Raw genomic sequence first — 23,673 nt, forward strand, 5'->3', positions numbered from 1 at the left:
TATCATTCTATGTAGATTTAAAAATAAAACTTTCACCCCAATCCATATGTCGAGCACGAGCGGAAAAAATTCCTACTTCCAACACGATGTATCGCAATGCATTCTGAGTTGACGTACACATTATAGAGTGTAAGAGGAGCAAAAAAGGTGTTCGGATCATGTGCATCAGAGGTCTTTAATCCCATCAGCCACTTTTGGACAAAATCGGTTGATGACTTATAATAATAAAAAATTCAAAATTTTATATCTACATGAGTGAGGGAGTCCAAGGAACTCATTGGTGTTTTTGAACACCAAGTATCATCTATGTAGAATTGAAAATAAAATTATACCATCATGCGTTTTATCTTTCAGGGGAATCAAATGGTGGTTCTGGTGAATATCTTTCATTGAGGGAACATGAAGAATGACCTTCTTTTCTCAGTAAGTCATACTTAATTGTGGGATTGTATGATTCTGACTTTTTCAAGAATAATGTGTGGGCATTGTTCTCATGTGGATTAGTTGTGTTGACTTAATGATTCAACATTCTTATTGAGTTGATTGATGTTTGAGAACAAGTAATTTTAGATGTCCAATAAAAAATTTACTTGTGTAACCCTCATTCTACAATAAAATTCCAAAATAATCAGTGATGGAAGTTTAGGTTGATTCCTTGTGAACTCATCATCTAGCAGGAATTTTCATCAGCCAATACGATAGAGTGTAATGATGTTAACAATCTCTAGAACTAAAAAAATAGTGTTGCAGGCCAATGATACTGCAGGCCAATGATACTGTATGTAAATGAATAGAGCATTTGATTACTTAAGGTTTTTTATATGTCCAGTTTGTCTGGTCTTTTAAAAACTAAATTGAAGGATTTGAGGGGTCTTAGTGTTTCTAGTCTATCATGCTCTCAATATCGCCTGAATTCGAGGGCACAAGCTGCAGCAAACAATGACAACAAACACCTTCTCAAAGAAGGCAGAAACATAATTTTAAGTCAAAACAAGATTCCTACAAAAGATTCTCATGACAAAAAATTGTTTTAAATAGTGTTGCAATCAAAGTGTACATGAAAGACAAGCTCAGGGGAAGGGTTCAGACAACTGAACAACAAAAGAAGAGCCTCTTTTGAAATGGCTGAAGAGTAGCATTGTTGACTTGGAGAATATTCTGATCATGTGCCAGCTTTACGACGGCCAACTCGAGCCACGAAACCAGCTTTGATTGGTGCCACTAACCATGAAGAACCACACTGCAAGTTGAACAAATAAATCAAAATGTAGTGTATCCCAAAATGCCTAATGTGAGATTAACATTGGTAAAAACAAATCAGTATAAATCTCATTTTAGTAGAAAATTCAAAAATCTTAATCATTATTCAACAACTCATCAAAGTCATCATCTTGGGATCCTATACAATAATATAACACCACAAATCCTATACAATAAATAAATCCAAGATGATGACTTTCAAAAATCCAAGGAACATCTTCATGGGCGTAATTATAAATAAATAAATAAAATTATTGAACCAACACCACAAATTCCACCATCTACAATAATATAATAAATCAGAAACGTACATTTTACAGAAAAAAACCTACAAAAGAACACATTGTCAATAAAAACAATTGATTTATGAATATTCATCGGAAGCAAAACACCAGACCTACAGCAGTGCAAGAAGGCAAACCAGGAACTCAATATCAGAAAACGTCAGATCTTCAAGTTAAATAGCCAGAAAAAGATCAAACAGAGGAATCACATCAAATTCTGTGACAGTGGGTAGAGGCCAAAGAGAACGTGATCCGATACCTAGGAGCGAGATCTTCGATTCCGATGCGTTTCTCCTCCTCTATTCGCACCGAGGGTCGAAACCTGAAACGGAACCAAACTCGAGTAGGGAACTCGAAACGAGAGGAGCGACGGGCGAGCAAGGGGGCGGGCCGAACGCAGCGACGCGAGAGGAGCGAATAGGATTTAGGGTTTTTGGTAGAAAGGTCAAGTTTTTCTTCGTCGGTGTGCTTCACCTCAGAAGATTTGTCAAGTTCCAGTTTTTCCTCTTCTCCATGGACCTTCTCCTTCCCCTTCGATGGCTCTGACTCGTCTCTAAATAGCTTGTTCTTGAGGATGACCTCCTCGACGACGGCTCTGAGCTCCACCAGCGCCTTCCTCTCGGATTCCTTGAGATCCGACAAGAAGTTGCTCTCCTCCCTGAAGGACGAGGCCTTCTCCACAATCGGACCATCCTTCTCGTTCTTCACCTCCGCTGCAGTCACATCCTTCTCTACTTCCTTTTCAACCACAGCGGAAGCTCGAATTGAGAATCGGCCGCGCGATTTTGGGAGAGGCGGGATTTTATTTCGGGATTTCGTTTCGGCCACGGTGGAGGATGAACAGTGAAACTCCTCGCCACGTCGGCTGTCGCGCACGGAGTCGCGTTAACTCATCGCGCAGGATATCATTCCTGTATATATATATATATATTCAATATTGTTTGTATTGTGTTAAGATAAAGATGTAATATTATAAGGATACGGAATTGCTATGCTGAGCGCCGATTTCCTGAGCGCCCGTGAGCGCTTCCATCCCGGCCGTTCATCCGATCGCGCGCTCAATTTCAGCCGTCCAAAAAATCGCGATTGCACAGTATTTCTCCTCGGACCTCCGCCGCTTCCCGCCGCCCGTTCATCGTAGTCCGACCACCGTCGGCCGCCGGACCGGACCCGTTGGAACCGCAACTCGCCGGCGGTCCGGCGGTGGCCGGATTCCGACCGCGATTTGGTCGGAATCCGGTCGGATTTCGGCCGGAATCAGCCAACAGACACTGTTGGCTGATTCCGGCTGGAAATCGGCCGGATTCCGGCCAAATCACGGCCGGAGACCGGCCGCGGTCGACGCGCCCGGCGCCGTGCGCGTCGACCGCGGCCGGTCTCCGACCGCGATTCGACCGGAATCCGGCCGAATTCCGGGAGACAGCGGCGTTGGCCACTGCTGCCGTGTTTCGGCCGGAATTCCGGTCGAATTCCGGCCAAATCCGGCCGAAATTCGATGCTGGGATGTGCGCCGTCGAGTTGCGGTTCCAACGGATCTGGTCCGGCGGCCGGCGGTGGTCGAACGGCGATGAACGGGCGGCGGAAACGCACGAACGTCAGAGGAGTCGCGTACGGGACGCGTAAGAATCCGTCGCTCATATATAGCAAAACCCTATAAGGATATAAAGATCAAATTTAATTTTTTTTCATCTAGTTGTCTATTTTTTCTATTCTCGCCCGGACAGCACTCGCCCGGACATGAGCCAATCAGACCCAGGCCAAACGAGCTGGCTGGCCCTTCCCTTGTCACCAATGCAACTCTCTCTCTCTCTCTCTCTCGGAAAAAGACAATTACAGAGGTTTTTTTTTTTTTACCCCCTTTCAGTTCGCGCACCGATTCTTTCTAACGAGGTTAGAGGAAGAGCAGCGAAGTTTTGGTATCGATCAATCGATCTCTCACCATGAGTTTTATTTTCGGGAAGAGGAAAACTCCGGCAGGTAGACTTCGCCATCGCAGTTTCTTGTTAATTTTGTCTATATTATTTCTAGGTCGATCCAATAGAACGCTGTATTCTGACCTTGATTGATTGTCGCCGCAAGAATTGCTTTTTTCCCCCAATCAGGTCTCATGCGACAGCTGCTTTGTTCTAGTTATTTGACCGATTCCTTCTCTCAAAGGAAAGTTGCAAAGGAGTCTAAACCTCATGGGTGCTAATTTTGGTTGCAGAGCTGCTGAGAGAGAACAAGAGAATGCTGGATAAATCAATCAGGGAGATTGAAAGGGAGAGACAGGGGCTGCAAGCACAGGAGAAAAAGCTTATCGTGGAGATAAAGAAAACTGCTAAACAAGGGCAGATGGTATATATTTGTGTTCTGCACATACTTAAATGTTTAGAATATGTAATCATTGACGTTTTTTTATACCTGTTTTACCTTCTTCAAATTCTTTTAGCTTTATAATTATGCTTCAAACTCTGGCTTGACAATGATGGGGTGGGTTTACAAACTATTACTATAGTTATTACCAGAAGGAGGAATTACTTTGAATGATAACTAAGTGTTTTAAATATTGCTCCACTTTACTGCTTTACATGTTGAGATAAATTCACTTGGCATGATGCAAGCCATAGCAGTTAGATGCTTAAGCATGGTATATTTCCTCCAGCAAACTATGCCAAATATTTGTAAGTTGTGACAATTTAAGTTAATATGCTTTTTTTTTTCCTTTTAAACTCTTTTTTATATACATACCTCAATTGCTTAAAGAGAGGTTTCACAGGTTATGAAGTTGAAGTGGTTGCTTATACCGATTCTACTTCTGGGATTTTTTTACTTAGAATATCAAACTATATATATATATATATATATATATACGAGTTTGATATCCTGCGCAACCGCCCGATGCGCGATCCCATCTCAGCCGTCCATTTCTCGCGATTGCACAGTGTTTCTCCTCGGACGTTCGCCGCTTCCCGGCGTCCGTTCATCGCCGTCCGACCACCGATTGCTGCCGGACCGGATCCATTGGAACCGCAACTCACCGGCGGTCCGGCGGGTGCCGGAGTCCGGCCCCGATTCAGTCGGAATCCGGCCGAATTCCGGCCGAAATCGGCCAACAGACACTGTTGGCCGATTTCGGTCGGAATTCGGCCGGATTCCGGCCGAATCGGGGCCGGACTCCGGCCGCGGTCGACGCGCCCGGCGCCGGCGCGTCGACCGTGGCCGGAGTCCGGCCCCGATTCGGCCGGAATCCGGCCGGATTCCGGCGAAATCGGCCACCAGCGCGTCTGCTGTGTTTCGGCCGGTATTCCGGCCGGATTCCGGCCCAATCCGGCCGGAATCCGGTGCCGATGTGTGCGCCGTCGAGTTGCGCTTCCAACGAGCCCGGGATGGTGGCCGGCGGTGACCGGACGGCGAAGAACGGCGGCGATGAACGTCGAGAGGTCGGGCGGTCGCGTATGGGTGTCGGGTTTTTTCGTCGCGCGGGATATCAGAATCTATATATATATAGACCAATCCTCGTGTTTTTTTTTAAAGTCTAATAAATTTTAAAGGTAGCTAGCGGATGATTGAATGATTGTTGTATGAAAAGATTTAGGCTAAGAAAGCACCTGTGCTGGCTAAGTAAGGCAAGGCCCGATGCCATAAGACCTGAAGATAATCAGGGCATAGTACCAATACTCGATTTTCACAGGTGAGGCTCACTAGAAGATAAATAGGAAAAAAACTAAGACTATTCCTGCTTTCTTAGCCTAGATCTTTTCATAAAAGAATCACTCAATCATTCGCTAGCTACCTTTAAAATTTCTTAGACTTGAAAAAAAAACCACACCAAGATGGGTATCAGAGCCCTAAGACTTTAGACCATGAATGACTTTAATATCTAGTTTGGCTTATCTAGACTTAGCTCTTTCACCAAGTAGAACAATCACTACCACTGATTTGTATAAACATCAGTGTTACCTTAGCACACACTCCTTTAGTCACTCTTTACATTTGGACTTAGCACATTTAAATACCCTTACAAATCTTGCAAATAGGATTGGGAAAAATATTAGAAAGTTATCAAAACCAAGTCAACATAACCTTAAAACAATTACAGCAAGTACTAAGACAACAAAATCAAGAGATAAAAGAGCTCAAGAGAATTCTTGACTTTCTCAAAACTAGTCAAGCCACTTTTACCAGATAATTTAGAGAAAACAAACCAAGAAACTTTGAAGTACAAGCAAAAGATTTACTCTTACAAGTAAAAGATGTCCTACAGAAAAACAATAAGCAATTAGAAGAAGACTTTAAAATGTTACACATTATTTTAGAAGAGTTAAAATATAAATGAACAAACTTCAATATGAAAACACATACTATGAAGAAGCTTTTAATTTTACACAACAATACTTCAAAAACTAAAGAAGACGGTTATTATAAGGTAGACGTACCAAGAAAAGGAGATCAGATATTAATCTAACAAAATAACACTATCATAGCACTGTTAACATCCTTACATCATCATATAACCTTATTAGAAACCAAGCTACTCCAAGTAGAAAATCAAGTTCAAAAGAATAATCAAACAACTGAGTGGAAACATAGCATAGAACTCTTAACTAAAGATTTAAGTAAATTATCTACAGGAAACATTATTCCTAAAAGACAACTAAAAACTTATTCTTTTCTGACATATACACCAACAGAAATAAAATGAGTCTTACAAGACTTAAGCAAATAGAAATTTTTATTGGTCTCTCCAGAACTATAAGGGATCTTCAACAAAATATAACATCATAGTTAGATAACTTACTAGCTAGAAGAGCTAGTACTTCTAGTCATCAATTAGAAGAAATAATAGATGTAGAAAGAAATTTGGAACTCTTCTCCAATGCACAACTGAATACTCTAAACCCAAGACATCTATATAGTCATGGGGCATTGTCAATCACCACTGCTGATTTTAGACACCATAGAACAGAAGCACTACACATCCTAGATGGAGTAGAAGAATGACTCAATCTCATGACAGAAGAATTTGTTAGAGCACTCACTACAAGACGACATAATTACACACCTAGGCCTCATTGTCTTAGGATTAAGAGGTTTAACAAGAAAAAGGGTAGGCGGTAAGGTCTTAATCGTGTTATATGACTTTAGATTCTCTGATCGAGAAAAGGTCTTTATTGGATTAATTGAAGTAGACATGAACAATAATGTAGGAATAACCTACATCTACTCAAATTTTAATATGACAGTAACAGACTTTATTAAATATATTAAAATCATGATACAAGCCAACGGTTATGATGACTTTCAGAGATATAATATTCAGTTAGATATTATCTTTCTAGGGAAAATAATAAACAATATCAACAACAATTTTAAAATCAATATACAAGGAATGCTTGCAACCCTAACAACAAAAGGAATTTACTTTCTCAAACCTAGAGAATTTGACTTCGAAACATTAGCAAGATTAGAATGGACGGTCAATTTAGAACTCCAAAATCCTACACTAAAACCTAATGATTCCATCATGTATAAAGATAGACATGAGAACTTAACAGTAAGATTTAGTGGCTTCAATTCTTCTACTTCTCAATAAATAGAAAAAGAAGAGGATACCTTAAATATGATGAACATAAAAGACATAGAAACAACTAACTTCTTTGAAGATCTAAATGAATACATGTACATGCCAGCTGAAGCGACTATATATGTTACTCTAGACAATTTAACTGAACTAGAACAATTTGAAAAAAACATTTAAGACTAGAATTTGACTGGGAACTTTATTTTGATGGAAAAAAATAATAGTAGAAAACAAGAAGTCAATTTAATGAATCCAGCAGAATCAACAGCTACCTTAAGGCCACCAATTAAGGTACCATATCTAGAAAGTTCTATGAGAACTATGGATTATAGGCAGGGACATCCTCCTAAGACTAGTAGAACCCCCCTATACCCTTACTAAGAACTACAAGTAAATGAAGGCCACCAGAAATTACTTTCTTTGGCCGAAACTTCATACTCAATATAACAGAATGCGACCCACAACTATACGACACTTATTTAGAACAATGGATTGTCTCGGTAAGACGAGACTATCAAGCAAAACATGAATTAGATATAGAAATGGGAGAAGCCATAATGAGAGTGGGAGAAAACTACTTAGGCGATGTAGCCAGAGCTACATGGGAAGCCTACAAAGTAAAATTTCTAGAAGAAATAGCTAGAATAGCATCCCAAGGAAATAACATAATTAATTTTTGTTATACTATCGATAGACTTCTTACAACCAGAGGAGCTAATACTGGCTTACATATTAAACAAAGAGAAGCCATGCGAGACTTAGAATAATTACAACTATTTAGCTGGAATTGGATTAAACCATTCTGTAATGACTTTATAGCACTTACAGCAGTCTCAGGTAACTATTGTAATCCTGAATTAGGAGAACGATTTTTTAGTAAATTATTTGAAGACTTAGGAAAAGAAATTCATAAGGCATGGACAGATATGAAAGTAGCACCACAATATGACAACATAGGAGTCAGAGTACAACATATAATCTCTATTTTAAAAGAAAAATATACATATATCCAAATACAAAAATAATTGAAAAATCAACAATATATTTTGTAGTCAAATTTATATTCCACAATTGTTGGAAACTAATCATTAATTGATTACAGAATCATTGATTGATTACAGAATCATTTACCATTAATTCCTTGATTGAGTCATAATTACAGAATCATTCTGTAAATAGAAATCTTTAATTAGCTTTAATTAGTTTCCTTCTTCATTAGTTTTCCTTTTTTTCTCTATTGTATCTCTCTATAAAACAAGAACCATGTACCTATTCTTTTGTGTGAAGAAATAATTATTTTTTCCATATTTTCCAAGTTGGTATCAGAGCAGAGTAGCCATGTCAGAAGTCACGTCCAAAGCCACTACAATCCCTGCCACTACCACGGTAACACCTTCTGAAACCCTACGACACCTTTCCAACCCTCATTCAGTCCAAATCACCACTATTCGCTTGAATGGGGATAATTTTCTCCGGTGGTCGCAATCCGTCCGAATGTATATCCGTGGGCAAGGAAAAATCGGCTATATCACTGGTGACAAGAAGGCTCCTGCAGTTAATGATCCGCTGCATGCCGTATGGGATGCTGAAAACTCCATGGTTATGACATGGCTAGTCAACTCCATGGAGGAGGATATAAGTACCAATTACATGTGCTATCCTACTGCAAAAGAGCTGTGGGATAATGTTAGTCAGATGTATTCTGACCTGGGTAACCAATCTCAAGTCTTTGAATTGACTTTAAAGTTGGGGAAATTCGTCAAGGAGAGGATTCAGTCACAAAATACTTCAATTCGTTGAAAAGATTGTGGCAGGATCTTGACCTCTTTAGCACATACGAATGGAAATCTGTTGATGATTGCAACCACCACAAGAAAACCATGGAAGACGACCGTATTTACAAATTTCTTGCCGGTCTCAACGTCGAGTTTGATGAAGTACGAGGAAGGATCATTGGGAGACCCCCTCTCCCATCCATTGGTGAAGTGTTTGCCGAAGTCAGAAGAGAAGAAAGCCGAAGGAGTGTTATGCTGGGAAAAAAGAGTATCGGTGAGTCAATTGAAACTTCGGCCTTATTTACTGATGCTACCTCCAAGGCTGCAAATTACCAGCGCAGATCCGATGATAAGCCACGGGTTTGGTGCGATTTCTGCAACAAGCCTCGCCATACACGTGAGACATGTTGGAAAATTCATGGCAAACCTGCCAACTGGAAAAACAGCAAGCCAGGAGAAAAGAATCGCGGACTTCCTATGGCTAATGAAGCCAACTCAGGCTCCTTCAACAAAGAGCAACTTGATCAACTCTTAAAGCTGATAAAATCCAACTTCTCATCTGGTATTCCTAGTGTTTCCTTGGCACAAACAGGTAGCAATCCTAAAGCTCTCTCTTGTTTAAACTCTTCTCCATGGATCATAGATTCTGGAGCCTCAGATCACATGTCTAGTTGCTCTCACTTATTCAATACTTATTCTCCTTGTTCTGGAAGTGAGAAAATTAGAATTGCCGACGGTAGTTTTTCGCCTATTGTAGGAAAAGGACACATTAAACTGACCGAGAAAATTAATCTCAATTCTGTTCTTCATGTTCCTAAATTAGCCTGCAATCTTTTATCTGTGAGTAAATTATCTAAAGATTCTAATTGTCGTATTATATTTCTTGAATCACACTGTGAATTTCAGGACCAGAACTCGGGGATGATGATTGGGCGTGCTAGGATGATTGAAGGTCTTTACTACTTGGATGAAATACCTGTTAGTACTAAAAAGGCTCAGGTTTTTAATAGTATCAGTTCAAACTCAGTTCGAGAGAAAATAATGCTATGGCACTATAGGCTTGGACATCCTAGTTTTCTCTATCTAAAAAAATTATTTCCAGAGTTATTTAAAGGTATTGATTGCTCTTCTTTATATTGTGAAACTTGTTTTTTTGCAAAATTTCATCGTGCAACATATTTACCAAAGAGTTATCAGGCCTCCAAACCTTTTTATTTAATTCATAGTGATGTTTGGGGTCCATCTAAAATTACTACTCTTTCTGGAAAAAAATGGTTTGTAACATTTATTGACGACCATACACGTTTATGTTGGATTTATCTGATGGATAAAAAATCTGACGTGAGAAATTTGTTTAAAAATTTTTACACTCTAATTGAAAATCAATTTCAAACCAAAATTTGTATTTTACATTCTGACAATGGAACAGAATATTTTAATGAGCACTTGGGTGATTTTTTGAAAGAAAAAGGCATTTTTCATCAATCTACTTGTCGGGATACCCCTCAACAAAATGGCATTGCAGAACGAAAAAATAAACATTTACTTGAAGTAGCACGTGCCATAATGTTTTATATGCATGTTCCTAAATATTTGTGGGGTGAAGCAATTTTGACAGCCTCTTATTTGATAAATAGGATGCCTACTAAGGTGTTGGAATACAAAACACCTCTTGATTGTCTTAAAAAATGTTTTCCTAAAATAAGACTGTTTTCTGATTTACCTGTCAAAGTTTTTGGGTGCACTGTCTATGTTCATGTTCCGTGTCAATTTCGTTCAAAACTTGAACCACGTGCTATAAAATGTGTATTTTTGGGATATTCGTCAAATAAAAAGGGGTACAAGTGTTTCGATCCTCAAACAAAAAAATTCTTTATGAGCATGGATGTGTCTTTTTTGGAAACACACCCCTATTTTACCAAAAATTCTCTTCAGGGGGAGACAAGTGAAAGAAAAGATAATTTTTGGGAAATTTCTATCCCACTTCCTAATATTAGTTTTCCAGAAAATAGTCACTTACCTCTAGTGCCTAGTATTGGAGACTCTCGATCAGGGGGAGAAATACTACACACTGATCACCGCGATCTGAGTTCTGAGCTTCAGGTTTATACTAGGAAGAGATTTCATCTAAGGGATAAAGACTCGAATGTCAATCCTGCACAACATCAGTCTGAAAACCCAAGCTCTGGCACCGAAATTCCAGGTAACTCTATCCCTAATCCAACTTCAATTTCTCCCATTGTGTCTGATTCTTCACCTACTATTTCTGATCTTGATGTTCCTATAGCAATTAGGAAAGGTGCCCGAAACTGCACCAATCATCCTATTGCAAATTATCTTTCCTATCAAAGACTGTCAAAAAATCATAAAGCTTTCATCTCTAGGATTTCACACTTGTTTGTTCCAAGGAATATACAGGAGGCTTTGGATGATCCAAGTTGGAAATTAGCAGTTATGGAAGAGATGAATGCCTTACGGAGAAGTGGTACTTGGGAGATAGTTGATCTACCCAAGGGCAAGAAACCAGTTGGGTGTAAATGGGTATTTACAATAAAATGTAAAGCTGATGGAAGCATTGAAAGATACAAGGCGAGACTAGTGGCTAAAGGCTTCACTCAGACGTATGGGATTGACTATCAAGAGACGTTTGCTCCAGTTGCTAAGATAAACTCTATCAGAATCCTGTTATCCCTTGCAGTAAATTCAGATTGGCCTCTACATCAACTTGATGTTAGAAATGCATTTCTCAATGGTGATCTCGAAGAAGAGGTGTTTATGAGCCTACCGCCAGGATTTGAAAAAGGACTTGACAGTAAAAAGGTGTGCAAATTAAACAAGGCATTATATGGACTCAAACAGTCACCAAGAGCGTGGTTTGAACGCTTTGGAAAGACTGTTATCAGTTATGGCTTCTTGCAGAGTCAAGCAGATCATACAATATTTTATAAACACTCAGAAAAGGGTAAAGTAGCCATCTTGATTGTTTATGTTGATGATATTATCTTAACTGGTGATGATGAAACAGAATTAGCAGTTCTAAAGAAGAATCTCGCAAAGGAGTTTCAAATCAAGGACCTGGGAGTCCTCAAGTATTTCCTCGGAATGGAATTTGCAAGATCCAAAGAAGGTATATTTGTTAATCAAAGAAAATATATTCTTGATCTCCTTGGAGAAACAGGTTTGCTTGGGTGTAAAATGGTTGAGACTCCAATTGAGGCTAATCTGAAGTTACAAGCTGCTAAGGCTGAAGAAGTGAAGGACAGGGAACTATATCAGAGACTTGTAGGAAAATTAATCTACTTGTCTCATACACGGCCTGATATTGCTTTCGCAGTTAGCATGGTAAGTCAGTTCATGCACTCACCTGGAGAAAAACATTTCGAGGCAGTATATAGGATATTGAGATATCTAAAAGGAACTCCAGGTAGAGGTTTATTATTCAAGAAACATGGACATCTTCAAATCGAAGTCTACACAGATGCAGACTGGGCAGGGAGTGTTACAGATAGAAGATCAACATCAGGCTACTGTTCCTTTGTTGGTGGGAACCTAGTTACATGGCGAAGTAAAAAACAAAATGTGGTAGCCAGAAGTAGTGCAGAAGCAGAATTCAGAGCTGTTGCCCATGGAATCTGTGAGGTGATGTGGATAAAAAGAATTCTTGAGGAATTGAAGCTTTCTTACTTAACTCCTATGAAAGTTTATTGCGACAACAAAGCTGCCATTTCCATAGCTCATAATCCGGTTCTTCATGATCGTACAAAGCATATAGAGGTGGATAAACATTTCATCAAGGAGAAAATCAACACTGGAATAATATGCATGACATATCTTCCAACAGATGAACAATTAGCTGATGTACTAACGAAGGGACTACACAAGAAACAATTTGATAAGCTGACTAGCAAGCTGGCTATGGAAGATATCTACAAACCAGCTTGAGGGGGAGTGTTGGAAACTAATCATTAATTGATTACAGAATCATTGATTGATTACAGAATCATTTACCATTAATTCCTTGATTGAGTCATAATTACAGAATCATTCTGTAAATAGAAATCTTTAATTAGCTTTAATTAGTTTCCTTCTTCATTAGTTTTCCTTTTTTTCTATTGTATCTCTCTATAAAACAAGAACCATGTACCTATTCTTTTGTGTGAAGAAATAATTATTTTTTCCATATTTTCCAAGTGGCCTTTCTCCTGACCTCAGCTGGTACTGATGTTGTACGTCTCCAATCGTTACCCGTGGGCCTTGCGGGTGCGATTAGAGTCCCCGTCTTTAGTGCCGCTAGTGATCATGTTGATATCCCCATGATGAGCTATGTTGTCCTGAATGTCCCGATGATCTCGGCGATCCTCGAGATGAGCTTCCTGTAGTTGCGTGTGACCCGATTGTCGGTTATCTCGCGGTGGGGCTCTATCATGACCCAGAGGGGACTGTCGTGACATCTCAGGCCTGTGGTGAGGGTCCATCTTTCTTGGCATTGCCCTGCACTCCTGGTCGTCTCTCCAGGTATATTCGTCTGGCACGTGCCTGCCAACTTGGGATGAGTATCGTCCTCCTTGTTGCCGCTCCTTGTTGACTCGGTTGATCTCTTGGGGTAGTTGACGATAATCCTGTGTATCATGAGCAGATGATTGATGATATGCGCAAAAACGGGTCGGCCTCCCAGAAAGAGCTGGGTTCAGCCTTTTGACCAAGATAGGAGCGGTATCCACAGCCTATACTGCCCCGCTCATCTCAGCGGCAGGGATATGATTGAGCAGCCAGGGTAGGACTTCCCTCCGTGATGAAGGTGGGGTCGACTTCTTAGTTGGCAATGGAGTCGTTCCCGCATCCCCCCTTTGAGCGCGCTGAATCTTCTCCAAGTAGATGTACTTGGCAGCTCTCTCTAGTAGCCTTTGATAACTTGTGGGTGATTTCTTAACGAAAGACCAAAAGAAATGCCCGTTTAATAGTCCTTGAGTGAAAGCACTTATCAGGATGTTAAAAAGAGTCGAGAGCACATCCCATACGACTTGGTTAAAACGGTGGAGATATTCTTACAACGTTTCTTGAGGTTTTTGCTTCATGATGAATAGGTTGAGGAGGGGGGGTCTTTTGGTATTTCTTACTACTGGCGAATTGGTACAGGAAAATCTCCTTAAAGTCTTTGAAGGAACGCATGAAAGAGGTCGAGAGTCGATTGAATAATCGTTGTGCTGACTCAGAAAGAGTGTTGAGGAAGACTCGGCATTTGACTCCGTTCGTGTATTGATGCAGTAGGGAGGCATTTCCAAAATAACACAGATGATCTTCTGGGTCAGTTGATCTAGTATATTCCGTTAGCTGTGGTTGTTGAAAGTGGTGAGGTAGCTCTTGCTCCAAAATTTTGCGGGCAAAAGGAGTCTTGGGCATGTCGTCCGAGTAATGGATAGGGGCCTTTCCCTTGTGCTCGTCCTGCAACCCTTCTTCTACTCTGGACTCATGTGAATCTTCTTCAATGGGTCCAACGCCTCAGTTGGTGGAACCCATAGGCGGTAAAATCTCGTCTAACGGTGATGGCCTCTGTCCTCTGAGAGGGGCGTCAGTTGCATGTATCGAAGGAGGCAGAGGTTGAGATGTCGCAAAGCCTCTTGTACAACCCGATGAATAAGCTGGTTGAGATCTTCCTGCGTCAATGTGACGGTTTCTCTCCTCGATGGGATCACGATTGTCGGTGGTGCGTCTGGTGTTAACCATCGCAGTGTCTAGCCCAGTGTTCCCACAGACGACGTCAATTTATTCCGACTGGATGCCGTGGACGGTCAAACTACCAGTCAAGAATCTGCCACCTCACGCGTGGTCGTTCCCGCCAGTGAGGAGACCTAAAGAAGGGAGCTGAGCGAACAGATTAGTAGGGTGTCAAGGATTCTTTGCAGGCCACTCCGACGCTCAAGTCAGTAGAAAAGAAGAAATGGATATGTGGTAGCTAAGAATTCTAGAGAGATCTTCATACTTTAGGGAGAGGTTATATATGTTAGATTTGAGAGGTGTCCCAAGGCAATCGCCTTACAGTTATACTATTTATTGGATAAATAGTAATTCACTATTTGAGTGCACATTCCATATGTGTTTGATTGGATCTTAAACTCAAATATTGAATGTCCGTAATACGATTCATAGCGTGAGAGAATTTGTGATTGGATCACAACTAGTGAGCATCTCTACACGTGTAATTATGAACGTATTAGAATTATCCCTAGTCGAGGAATTGATGAGCACGGACGTCATCGATTCTGTCGAGACTAGCACGTTTGAACTCCTTGGTTAGCCAAGCAGCTGATCTCACTACTGTCGACATTAGATGTTGAGAGTTAAACGTGGATGCTGGTTAAAGGTAACCAGTTCATTGGAGTGACCTGCTTTGAGACTTCATATGGTTCGATATATATATATGTCAATGAAGATCTCAGTGTAGCTTAAGTGCGAGTTTCCTTTGACTTGCGGTATTCAAGTCACCTTGGTCACGGAGGCTTATACTTTGACATTTTAAGCAAGCATCTCCGAGGAGGTGTGGATTTGAGATGATTGGGTATAAGACGAAGTGCCCGAAGGTGTTTAAATAGCCCACAGAGGATTCATCGCTCCTTGAAAAAGGAGACGTATACCTTGCGGCCGCTTGTCAGGATTGTTACTAAAAGTCTTTGGCCAAAACATTATATGTTAAGAGTACGGTACTCTTGGATACGTGTACAAGTAACTTGAATCCATAGGATAAGAAAGCAGCTTGGGCTAGGTGTGACATAGTCAGCCTAGTGGGGACCGACACATAGACCATGTCCTGAACCAAGTGGGTATAAGACGGTGAAAGGAACGAGGTACGATTTAGTGGAGCTGCTGAAGGGTTTAGAAGATGTTCTGAAATCAATCATTGATTTTTCAGTCAATTGGAGATCATGATATACTACTAGGTGTCACTCATGATCGTTCCGTAATTAATGGTTAATTATGGATGGCCAACATAACCGAAAACCTATTGGGTCACACACACTACAAGTTCTCCGAAGGACTTAAAACAAGTTTGAGAATTGGATTCTCAGAATGAGAGAGACAAAGTCTGGTTGGACCGGACAAGGGACAATATGATGGAACTCGTCTTACGAAGATGAAACGAACAAAACTGATTTGGTTCAAATCGAATGTTGTTTGGTTAGTGAATTAAATGATTCAATTTTGAACCGAATTGAACCAACTTGGTTTGGTTCACGATGGAAGAGATTTTGGACAGAACAGATGTGATGAGAAGCTTTGTCTTGTGAAGACGAAACGAACAAAACTAGTTTGGGTCAAATCAGAGTTCGTTTGGTTAGTGAACCAAGCGAACCAAAAGTGAATCGATTCACTATAGTAATCCGGTCTGGTTGAACCCAAATTAGGTTTTGGTTTTGATTTTATTTGGTTTTCTTTTGAGGTTTTCGGCTGCCGCATGAAATAAAACCAAAAGGAAATAAAAAAACTTTAGGTTTAATTAAAACCTAAGGTTTTAATTAACAAAAAAGGACTGTAGCTTCTCATTGAAAGAAATCGCGACGCCAAGATCCTGTTCATCTTTCTCGCGGAGACGCCGCGCTGTGCCGGTTCTTCTTTCCCTGTGATGCGTCGTCGGAGAAGAACAAGAGGCTGTGGAGAACCCTAGCACTGTGCTTCTTCTCCACTGGTCACGACGCCGATTCACGATAGATGAGCCTCTGTTCATCTTCCTCCCGAGCGCACGCTGGCCTTCTTCTTGCGGGAGGGAGCTTGCGAAGGGTGAACAACCGGAGGAACCCAAGCCCCGTCGCCTTCCTTCCCTCTTCCTCGTGGCATCCGCCGATGAAAGGAGAGCTCCAATCGCGCGACAAAACAGAGGAGCGGAACAAGATTTTTGCTCAGGGAAAATCGCGCCGCCGCCTCAGCGGTCTTCCTCCCAGCCGGTGGTCGCGAGCTTCAAACATTTCCCACGGGCGGATCACGAGCACCTCAGCGGCCCTTCATCCTTGGTCGCTACCATTGTTTTCACCCGATCGGAGATGAAGCCAATTCCAGCATTGCCCTCTTGTACGGGTGGTGGATCGTGATTTAGGTTTTGGAGTTCACTGTGTTGTTTGGCCGGGAAAAACCAGAGCCGATTGTTTACTCTTGTTGAGCTCTCGGATCTCTCCTAGTTGCTTCTTGTGATTTTCTAGATTGAACAGTAAATAAAACTATACAGCGTCCCGCTATGCTTAATTATTATTACAATAATGCATAATAACCTCGACATGCCCGAGGGTTCCAATCACACATTACATCCATGCACAACACACAATACATACACATCACAATTTAGACCATAATAGTTGGAACTAGGAATCCTGCAACCACAGAGTTAATCTATTTGCAATTCCTACTATTATCCTGCCTAAATTTATGTATGAACAATGCATAAAATAACTGAAACCAAACACACAGAGCCCTAACCAATGCTCTGATACCATTGATGGGAGCTTGAAATTCTGTTCCGTTCAATTCTTGCCAGATAAATTTTTTTTAAAAAAAATGAAATCTTATCAAGCAGCCCTCATATTCGATCAACTAGGTGCTTGATCGATGCATAAGATCATTGGGCTCTTGTGTTGGTATTCAGGATCCATATTTATGAAAGAAACAATTTATGCAGTGGAAAATAAATTGTACCTTTCTTCTTGAGATTGTGTAGGAGTTTTTACCCGAAGACATCTTGATCTTCTGTTGTATTCCTCTCCTCTCCTTGGACGTTGTGTGGGCAACGATCCTCCAAGATTACTCCACCAAAATTTCTTCCTTTTATCCGATGGCAAGCAAGAGAAAAAGCATTCTCTTCTTCTTCCCTTTCTCTTCCTTGTTCTTCTTCTTCCTTCTTCTTCTTGGCCGCCGGCCCTAGCAAAGGGAAAGGACCTTGTGCGCCGGCCCTAGCAAGAGGGGAAGGAGAGGAGGCTTGGGCGAACAAGGAAGGAGCCTAAAGGGGGCGCCGACCCTAGAAAAACAAAGGGGAGAAAGACCTTCTTGTTGCCGCCGGCCCTAGTAAGAGGAAAGGAAATATTTTGTGTGTTTTTCCCTCTTGCAAACCTCCCCTTTTATAGCTATGCCATCTTAGAAAATTTAGAAAGAATCTAACAAATTTTTCTTATCCAGATTTAGTTAGAAAAAATCTAATAAAATCTCTTAAGAAGATTTTGTTAGTTTCTTAATAAATTTCCTTAACTAAATTTTGTTATTTTTTTTAACAAAACCTCTTAATAAAATTTGATTAATTTCTTAACAAAATTTCTTTATTAAGTTTTGTTATTTTCTTAACAAAATTTCTTAACAAAATTTCTATGAAAAAATCATATCAAAATTTTGTTTACGGAAGAAATAGAATTCTTAACAGAATTTCATAACAGAATCTTCTTGAATATAAATTCTTAATAGAATTTTTTCATAAAAAATTCTTAACAGAATTTCAGAAATTCTTAATAGAATTTTCTAACCGAAATTCTTACAGAATTCTCTTAGGTGGATACGAGGTTTATCCAGAGGCTACAGCAGGGACCTAGAGGAGGAATTGGTTTTGGCCTTCTGATGGGCTTAAGCTTCCTATGTTTCTCCCTAAACACCCAACTCAAGTCCATCAATAATAACTCATACCACTAAAGAGTTATTATTGAACTACCGCACCAATCCCATATTATAATATGGGCTCCTTCTTATCATGAGTACATTAATCTCCCTGTGTTTAAGATATCGTATGTCCGTTAATCAATTGAATTACTGACAACTCAATTAATTAACTTCTGAATCCAAGAGTAGTACCACTCAACCTTGTTATCATGCGGAACTATGTCCACCTGCAGGGTTTACATGATAATCCTTTATGAGCTCCTCAAGGGGACATCATCAGCCTAAATATTAGGACATAATTTTCTTCTATAATCAACAACACACCATATACATAGCATTATCTCCCAACTCATGGGGCCTTTTGATTTATCGAAATAAATCTCACCCTTTGATGAATTAAAGAAATACATACTAAGTATATATGCAAGCATGAAGTATATACTAAGTACATGTGTTTATTATTATATCGGGATTTAGAGCATGTACATCGATAGTAACAGAGGTTTAGTTCGATTATATAGTCAGTATAAATCGAACAATCCTCAGGTGGTCCTGCTCAATACACACTAAGTGTACTAGTGTAATTCTATAGTCAAGACAGACTAAGACCAAATTACACTACAACCAGTCCAATGGTTTGTCCAATCCATCTTGGTTGTGAACAGTGTTTATAATATATAAGGAACTGATAACATGGTCTTCTGTGTGTGACTCCACACACCATGTTTATCTATAATATAGATTAAGTGGACACTTGCATAAAAACTAAATGTAAACATTGACCAAAAGTAATTCTCATTTCAGAATGTTTATTTACATAGATAGCTAGGATTCTTTTATACATCCCAATAGCACATCCATAATAACTGAGGTCTAGTTCGATTATATAGTCAGTATAAATCGAATGACTTCAAACGGTCCTACTCAATACACACAAAGTGTACTAGTGTAATTTAATAGATAAGATAAACTAATACTATTTACACTACAACCACTCTAATAGTTTGTCCCTATCCATCTTGATTGTGAGCTACTATTTATAATTTATAAGGAACCGATAACATAATCTTCTGTGTGGCACCACATACCATATTATCTACAATATAAATTAAGTGGACAACTGCATCACATAAGAAATGCAAACATTTTGATCAAGGTGATTCTCATTTCAATATTATTACAAAATAGATGTTTATACAAAAAGCAAGGCTTATAGTATACATCCCAACAACCGGGTATCCAATTAAGGACCTCTCCCTAACAATCAATAACCATTAGCTATCTCTCACAAAGATTCATTGCAACCTTAGAATTTCCTCAAAAAGTCCAGTTAAAGATTCACCTTCTGTCATAAGGCACCCCGGTCATACGATCCAAAAATTTCCTTAAACCATAACTCATCCTCATCCTCATCGATTCATACCTTTCACATTCATATCATCAAATAAGTACAAGGCACAATATCCATAAAGCAAATGCACAAATATATCATAGAACATGGTAAACACAAATTCATAGTTACAATCATCCATAATACATCTCGATTCCTCCTACATCCTAGAATCTAACGTTCTACTCCATGATGAAGGGGATACAATGCAAAGAAGATGTAAAGAAATACATTTTAGATCATAGAAAAGGAAAATAAAACTTATCAATGGATGCCTTCTTCTTTGCCTTACAATCTCCTCATCAATGGTGGATGGATGCAACGGAGTAGCCCCAAAAGAATGGATGGATCATCGATTTTTGCTCCGTATGGCGTCTACGGTGGCTCACTATCACTCCTAAGGTCTCTCCCCTTTCTTAGGGCAAATAAGGGGGTATTTATATGCCCCCTCTATCAAATCCTCACCACACTGTCGTGTCTAGTCACACGACCCAGAGCATATGGCTGGCACGTTCCGTCACACGGTCATGCCTGGTAGACACGATCATGTTCTGCTAACACCCTGAAAACATGGCACGACCATGCCCGACCGTGTGATGTTGAGCCTCTGGAAATAAGGCACGACCGTGCTTGATAGGCACGATCAGAGCCTATTAAGCTTCTGGAATTCTAGTACGGCCATGCCTGTGAGGCACGACTAGAGACATTTGCTCCTCTGGATAAAGGTAGGGTCGTGCCTTGTGGGCACGGCCAGGCCTTGGCTCGAGGTTGGAATGGAGACACGACCATGCATGATAGGCACGACCATGGGCAGCTCACTTTCTGGATAAAGGCACGACTGTGTCTGTTGGGCACGGCCAGGGGTAGGTGCTCCTCTGGTGGTGAGACACTGCCATGCCCTGGTGGGCACGACCCCTTGGAGTTTGAGACACGACCGTGCCTTGGAGGCACGACCCTGTCTTGCCTTGCCTTCTGTTAATTATCCATTTTGCCTTCGTTCACTCCATTTTTGTCCTACAAAAGTATAAATACAAGAGCAGACCTCCAAAACAGGAAATTGAGATAATATGCTTAATGCATAGATAAAGGATGTGATAAACATACGAAAATGACATGAAATACTGAAAGATGTGCAATGAAAACCTCAGAAACACATATATTCCCTGCGCACATCAATGTGTGGTGCAAGCGACTATGCTGTAGGATCAGTCTTAGGATAGAGGAAGAATAGAATGGTGCACGCGATCTATTATGCTAGCAAGACACTAGATGAAGCGTAAATTAATTATATGACTACAGAAAAGGAGTTCTTAGCTGTAGTTTTTGCATTTGATAAATTCATGTCTTATTTAGTGGGATCAAAGGTAATTGTATACACTGACCATGCTGCCATCCGATATTTGCAAAGCAAAAAAGATGCCAAACTGAGGTTGATCAGATGGTTGCTATTGCTTCAAGAATTTGACGTGGACATCCGAGATAAAAATTGAGCCAAAAATATTGTTGCAGATCATTTGTCTTGACTACATCCAGAGAGAGATAAAGTTGCTGGAAACTAGAATCATGTTCCGTTCAATTCTTGCCAGATAAATATTTTCTAGAGACTGATTCTTTTCAAGAAACCCTCATATTCAATCAACCATGTGCTTGATCGATTCATAAGATCATTGGGCTCTTGTGTTGGTATTCAAGATCTATACAAAAGAAAATAATAACAACTATACAGCGGATTAAAATAGTTGTACCTTTCTTCTTTGTAGGTTGTATAGATGTTTGTACATACCCGAAGACCTCTTGATCTTCTATTTATTCCTCTATTCTTCTTGGACGTTGTGTGGGCAACGATCTACCAAGATGAACTCCACCCAATTCCTTCTTTTCCTCTCTTCCTATTCGATGGCAAGAACTCAAGGTAGAAGCTTCTTCTTCTTCCTCTTCCTTTCTTCCTTTCCTCTCCAAGCCTCCACCAACCAAGGGAGAACCAAGGCTTTCTCTCTTCCTCTCTTCCTCTCCTCTTCAAGCCACCACCAATCAAAGGTAAAACTTGATTAGAGGCGTCGACCCTAGGAGATAGAGAGGAAGGATAAAGTGTGGCCGACCCTAGGAGAAGGAAAGGAGGGACAAGATGTGAAGGTGAAGGTGGTGCCTTTTCTTCTTCCTCTCCCCTTTCTTCCTTCTCTTCTTCTTCCTCTTCATTTGGGCGCTGGCCCTAGCAAGGAAGGGAGAAGGTAAGTGCTTGAGCGCAGACCCTAGCACAAGAAGGGGAAGAAGATCCAAGGGTGGGCGCCGGCCCTAGCAAGGAAGAATAGGATTAGATCATGTGTTATGTTCTTGAGCCTCCCCTTCTCCTCTCTTTATATAGCTTTGCCATCGTAGGAAATTTAGGAAAAATTTAACCGAATTAATATAATTTTGTTGTATAACAAAATTTATATAATTTTGTTAGATAACAAAATTCTTTTACAAAATTTTGTTGGATAACAAAACTTAATAAAATTTTGTTGGATAACAAAATTAACATAATTCTATTTAGAATTAATCCAAATTCTGTTAACTGAATTCTTAATAGAATGCTAAATAGAATTCTAACAGAATTCTAATCGAATTCTTAACAGAATTGTAACCGAATTCTTAACAGATTCTCAACAGAATTCTAACATAATTCTAACAGAATCTCATGGATGGATATAAGGCTTTATCTAGAGACTACAACAGAGACCTAGAGGAGGAATTAGTTTTGGCTCCTGATGGGCTTGGACTTCCCGTGTTCTCCCTAGACATCCAGCTCAAGTCCATCAATAATAACTCATACTACTAAAGGGTTATTAGTTTAACAGGTATGAACCTTATGCTATGTGGAATAGAGGTTTTACAGCATATGTTAAACCAGCTATGTTCCTATATGATATATGATAATGTTTAAAGATAAATGTCTTTCATGTGGTTAAAACCCAGGGTTGCACCATGTTTAGGTTTCGGCAACGTTAGGGTTTTTAAAGATATACTTGTAGCATAGGTTTCATACTTGTGACGTTAAGTTAAGTAGGATTAATAAGTTGTATGCGGTAGGAACATGCCTATACAAACATATAGGAATAAGAGCAACGAGCAACGGGGTGTAAACTCCCACTGGTCGACCACATGGTCGACCACATGGTAGCTGATCGACCACTGGTCGACCACATGGTCGACCACTGATCGACCACAAGGTAGTGGTCGACCAGCTGATCGACCACCACCATATGTGGTCGATCATTGATCGACCAAGCCCCGTGTATTTGTCCCGATTAACATCCAATGTTTTGATTGATTAAGGAGAGTAATCGATTCCACGATCGATTACCATGCTCTCTGATTAAAACCCAAGAAAAGTAATCGATCACTGGATCGATTACAATTAATCTTAATCGATCACTTGATCGATTAACAGGTTTAACGAGAAGCAAATTTACGACACTTAATCGATCCATTGATCGATTAAGACGATCTCCTGATCGATTACCAAGTTTCTGGGAAATGGGTTACGACATTTAGTCAATCTCCTGATCGATTAAGGGGATGTGTAATCGATCCCTTGATCGATTACAGAGCCTTCTGTGGAAAACAAATCTTGACTTCTAATCGATCCTCCGATCGATTACCAAGATACCTAATCGATCATCTGATCGATTAAGCCTTCTAGAATGGTCGGTTTAAGGTTCATATAGTTAAACCTTATGTTGCATGTTTACAAAGTTCGGCCAAACTTAGATTAGGGCTTAAATGATATTCTGAATG

The 23,673-nt window shown here is 40.2% G+C and overlaps 2 protein-coding genes across 2 annotated transcripts in view; both read left to right on the plus strand.

Annotated features, from left to right (window-relative positions):
• The first annotated feature begins 8,445 nt into the window (after positions 1-8,445).
• Positions 8,446-12,824, plus strand: LOC141832645 (uncharacterized). Its single transcript, XM_074720108.1, has 4 exons — positions 8,446-8,793; positions 8,922-9,722; positions 9,789-9,881; positions 10,818-12,824. The coding sequence occupies exons 1-4, from the start codon at positions 8,446-8,448 to the stop codon at positions 12,822-12,824; spliced, it is 3,249 nt and encodes a 1,082-aa protein (XP_074576209.1).
• A 3,762-nt stretch (positions 12,825-16,586) lies between these two features.
• LOC141832646 (uncharacterized) overlaps positions 16,587-23,673 on the plus strand; it is a 13,547-nt gene continuing 6,460 nt past the window's right edge. The window contains exon 1 of the mRNA XM_074720110.1: positions 16,587-16,803. Coding sequence (XP_074576211.1) covers positions 16,587-16,803 — 217 coding nt within the window. The remainder of the gene's footprint in view (positions 16,804-23,673) is intronic.

The sequence above is a fragment of the Curcuma longa genome, chromosome 7 (genome assembly GCF_044706935.1).
Source record: "Curcuma longa cultivar G26 ecotype Majalengka, Jawa Barat chromosome 7, ITB_CL_G26_1.1, whole genome shotgun sequence".
NCBI lineage: Eukaryota > Viridiplantae > Streptophyta > Magnoliopsida > Zingiberales > Zingiberaceae > Curcuma > Curcuma longa.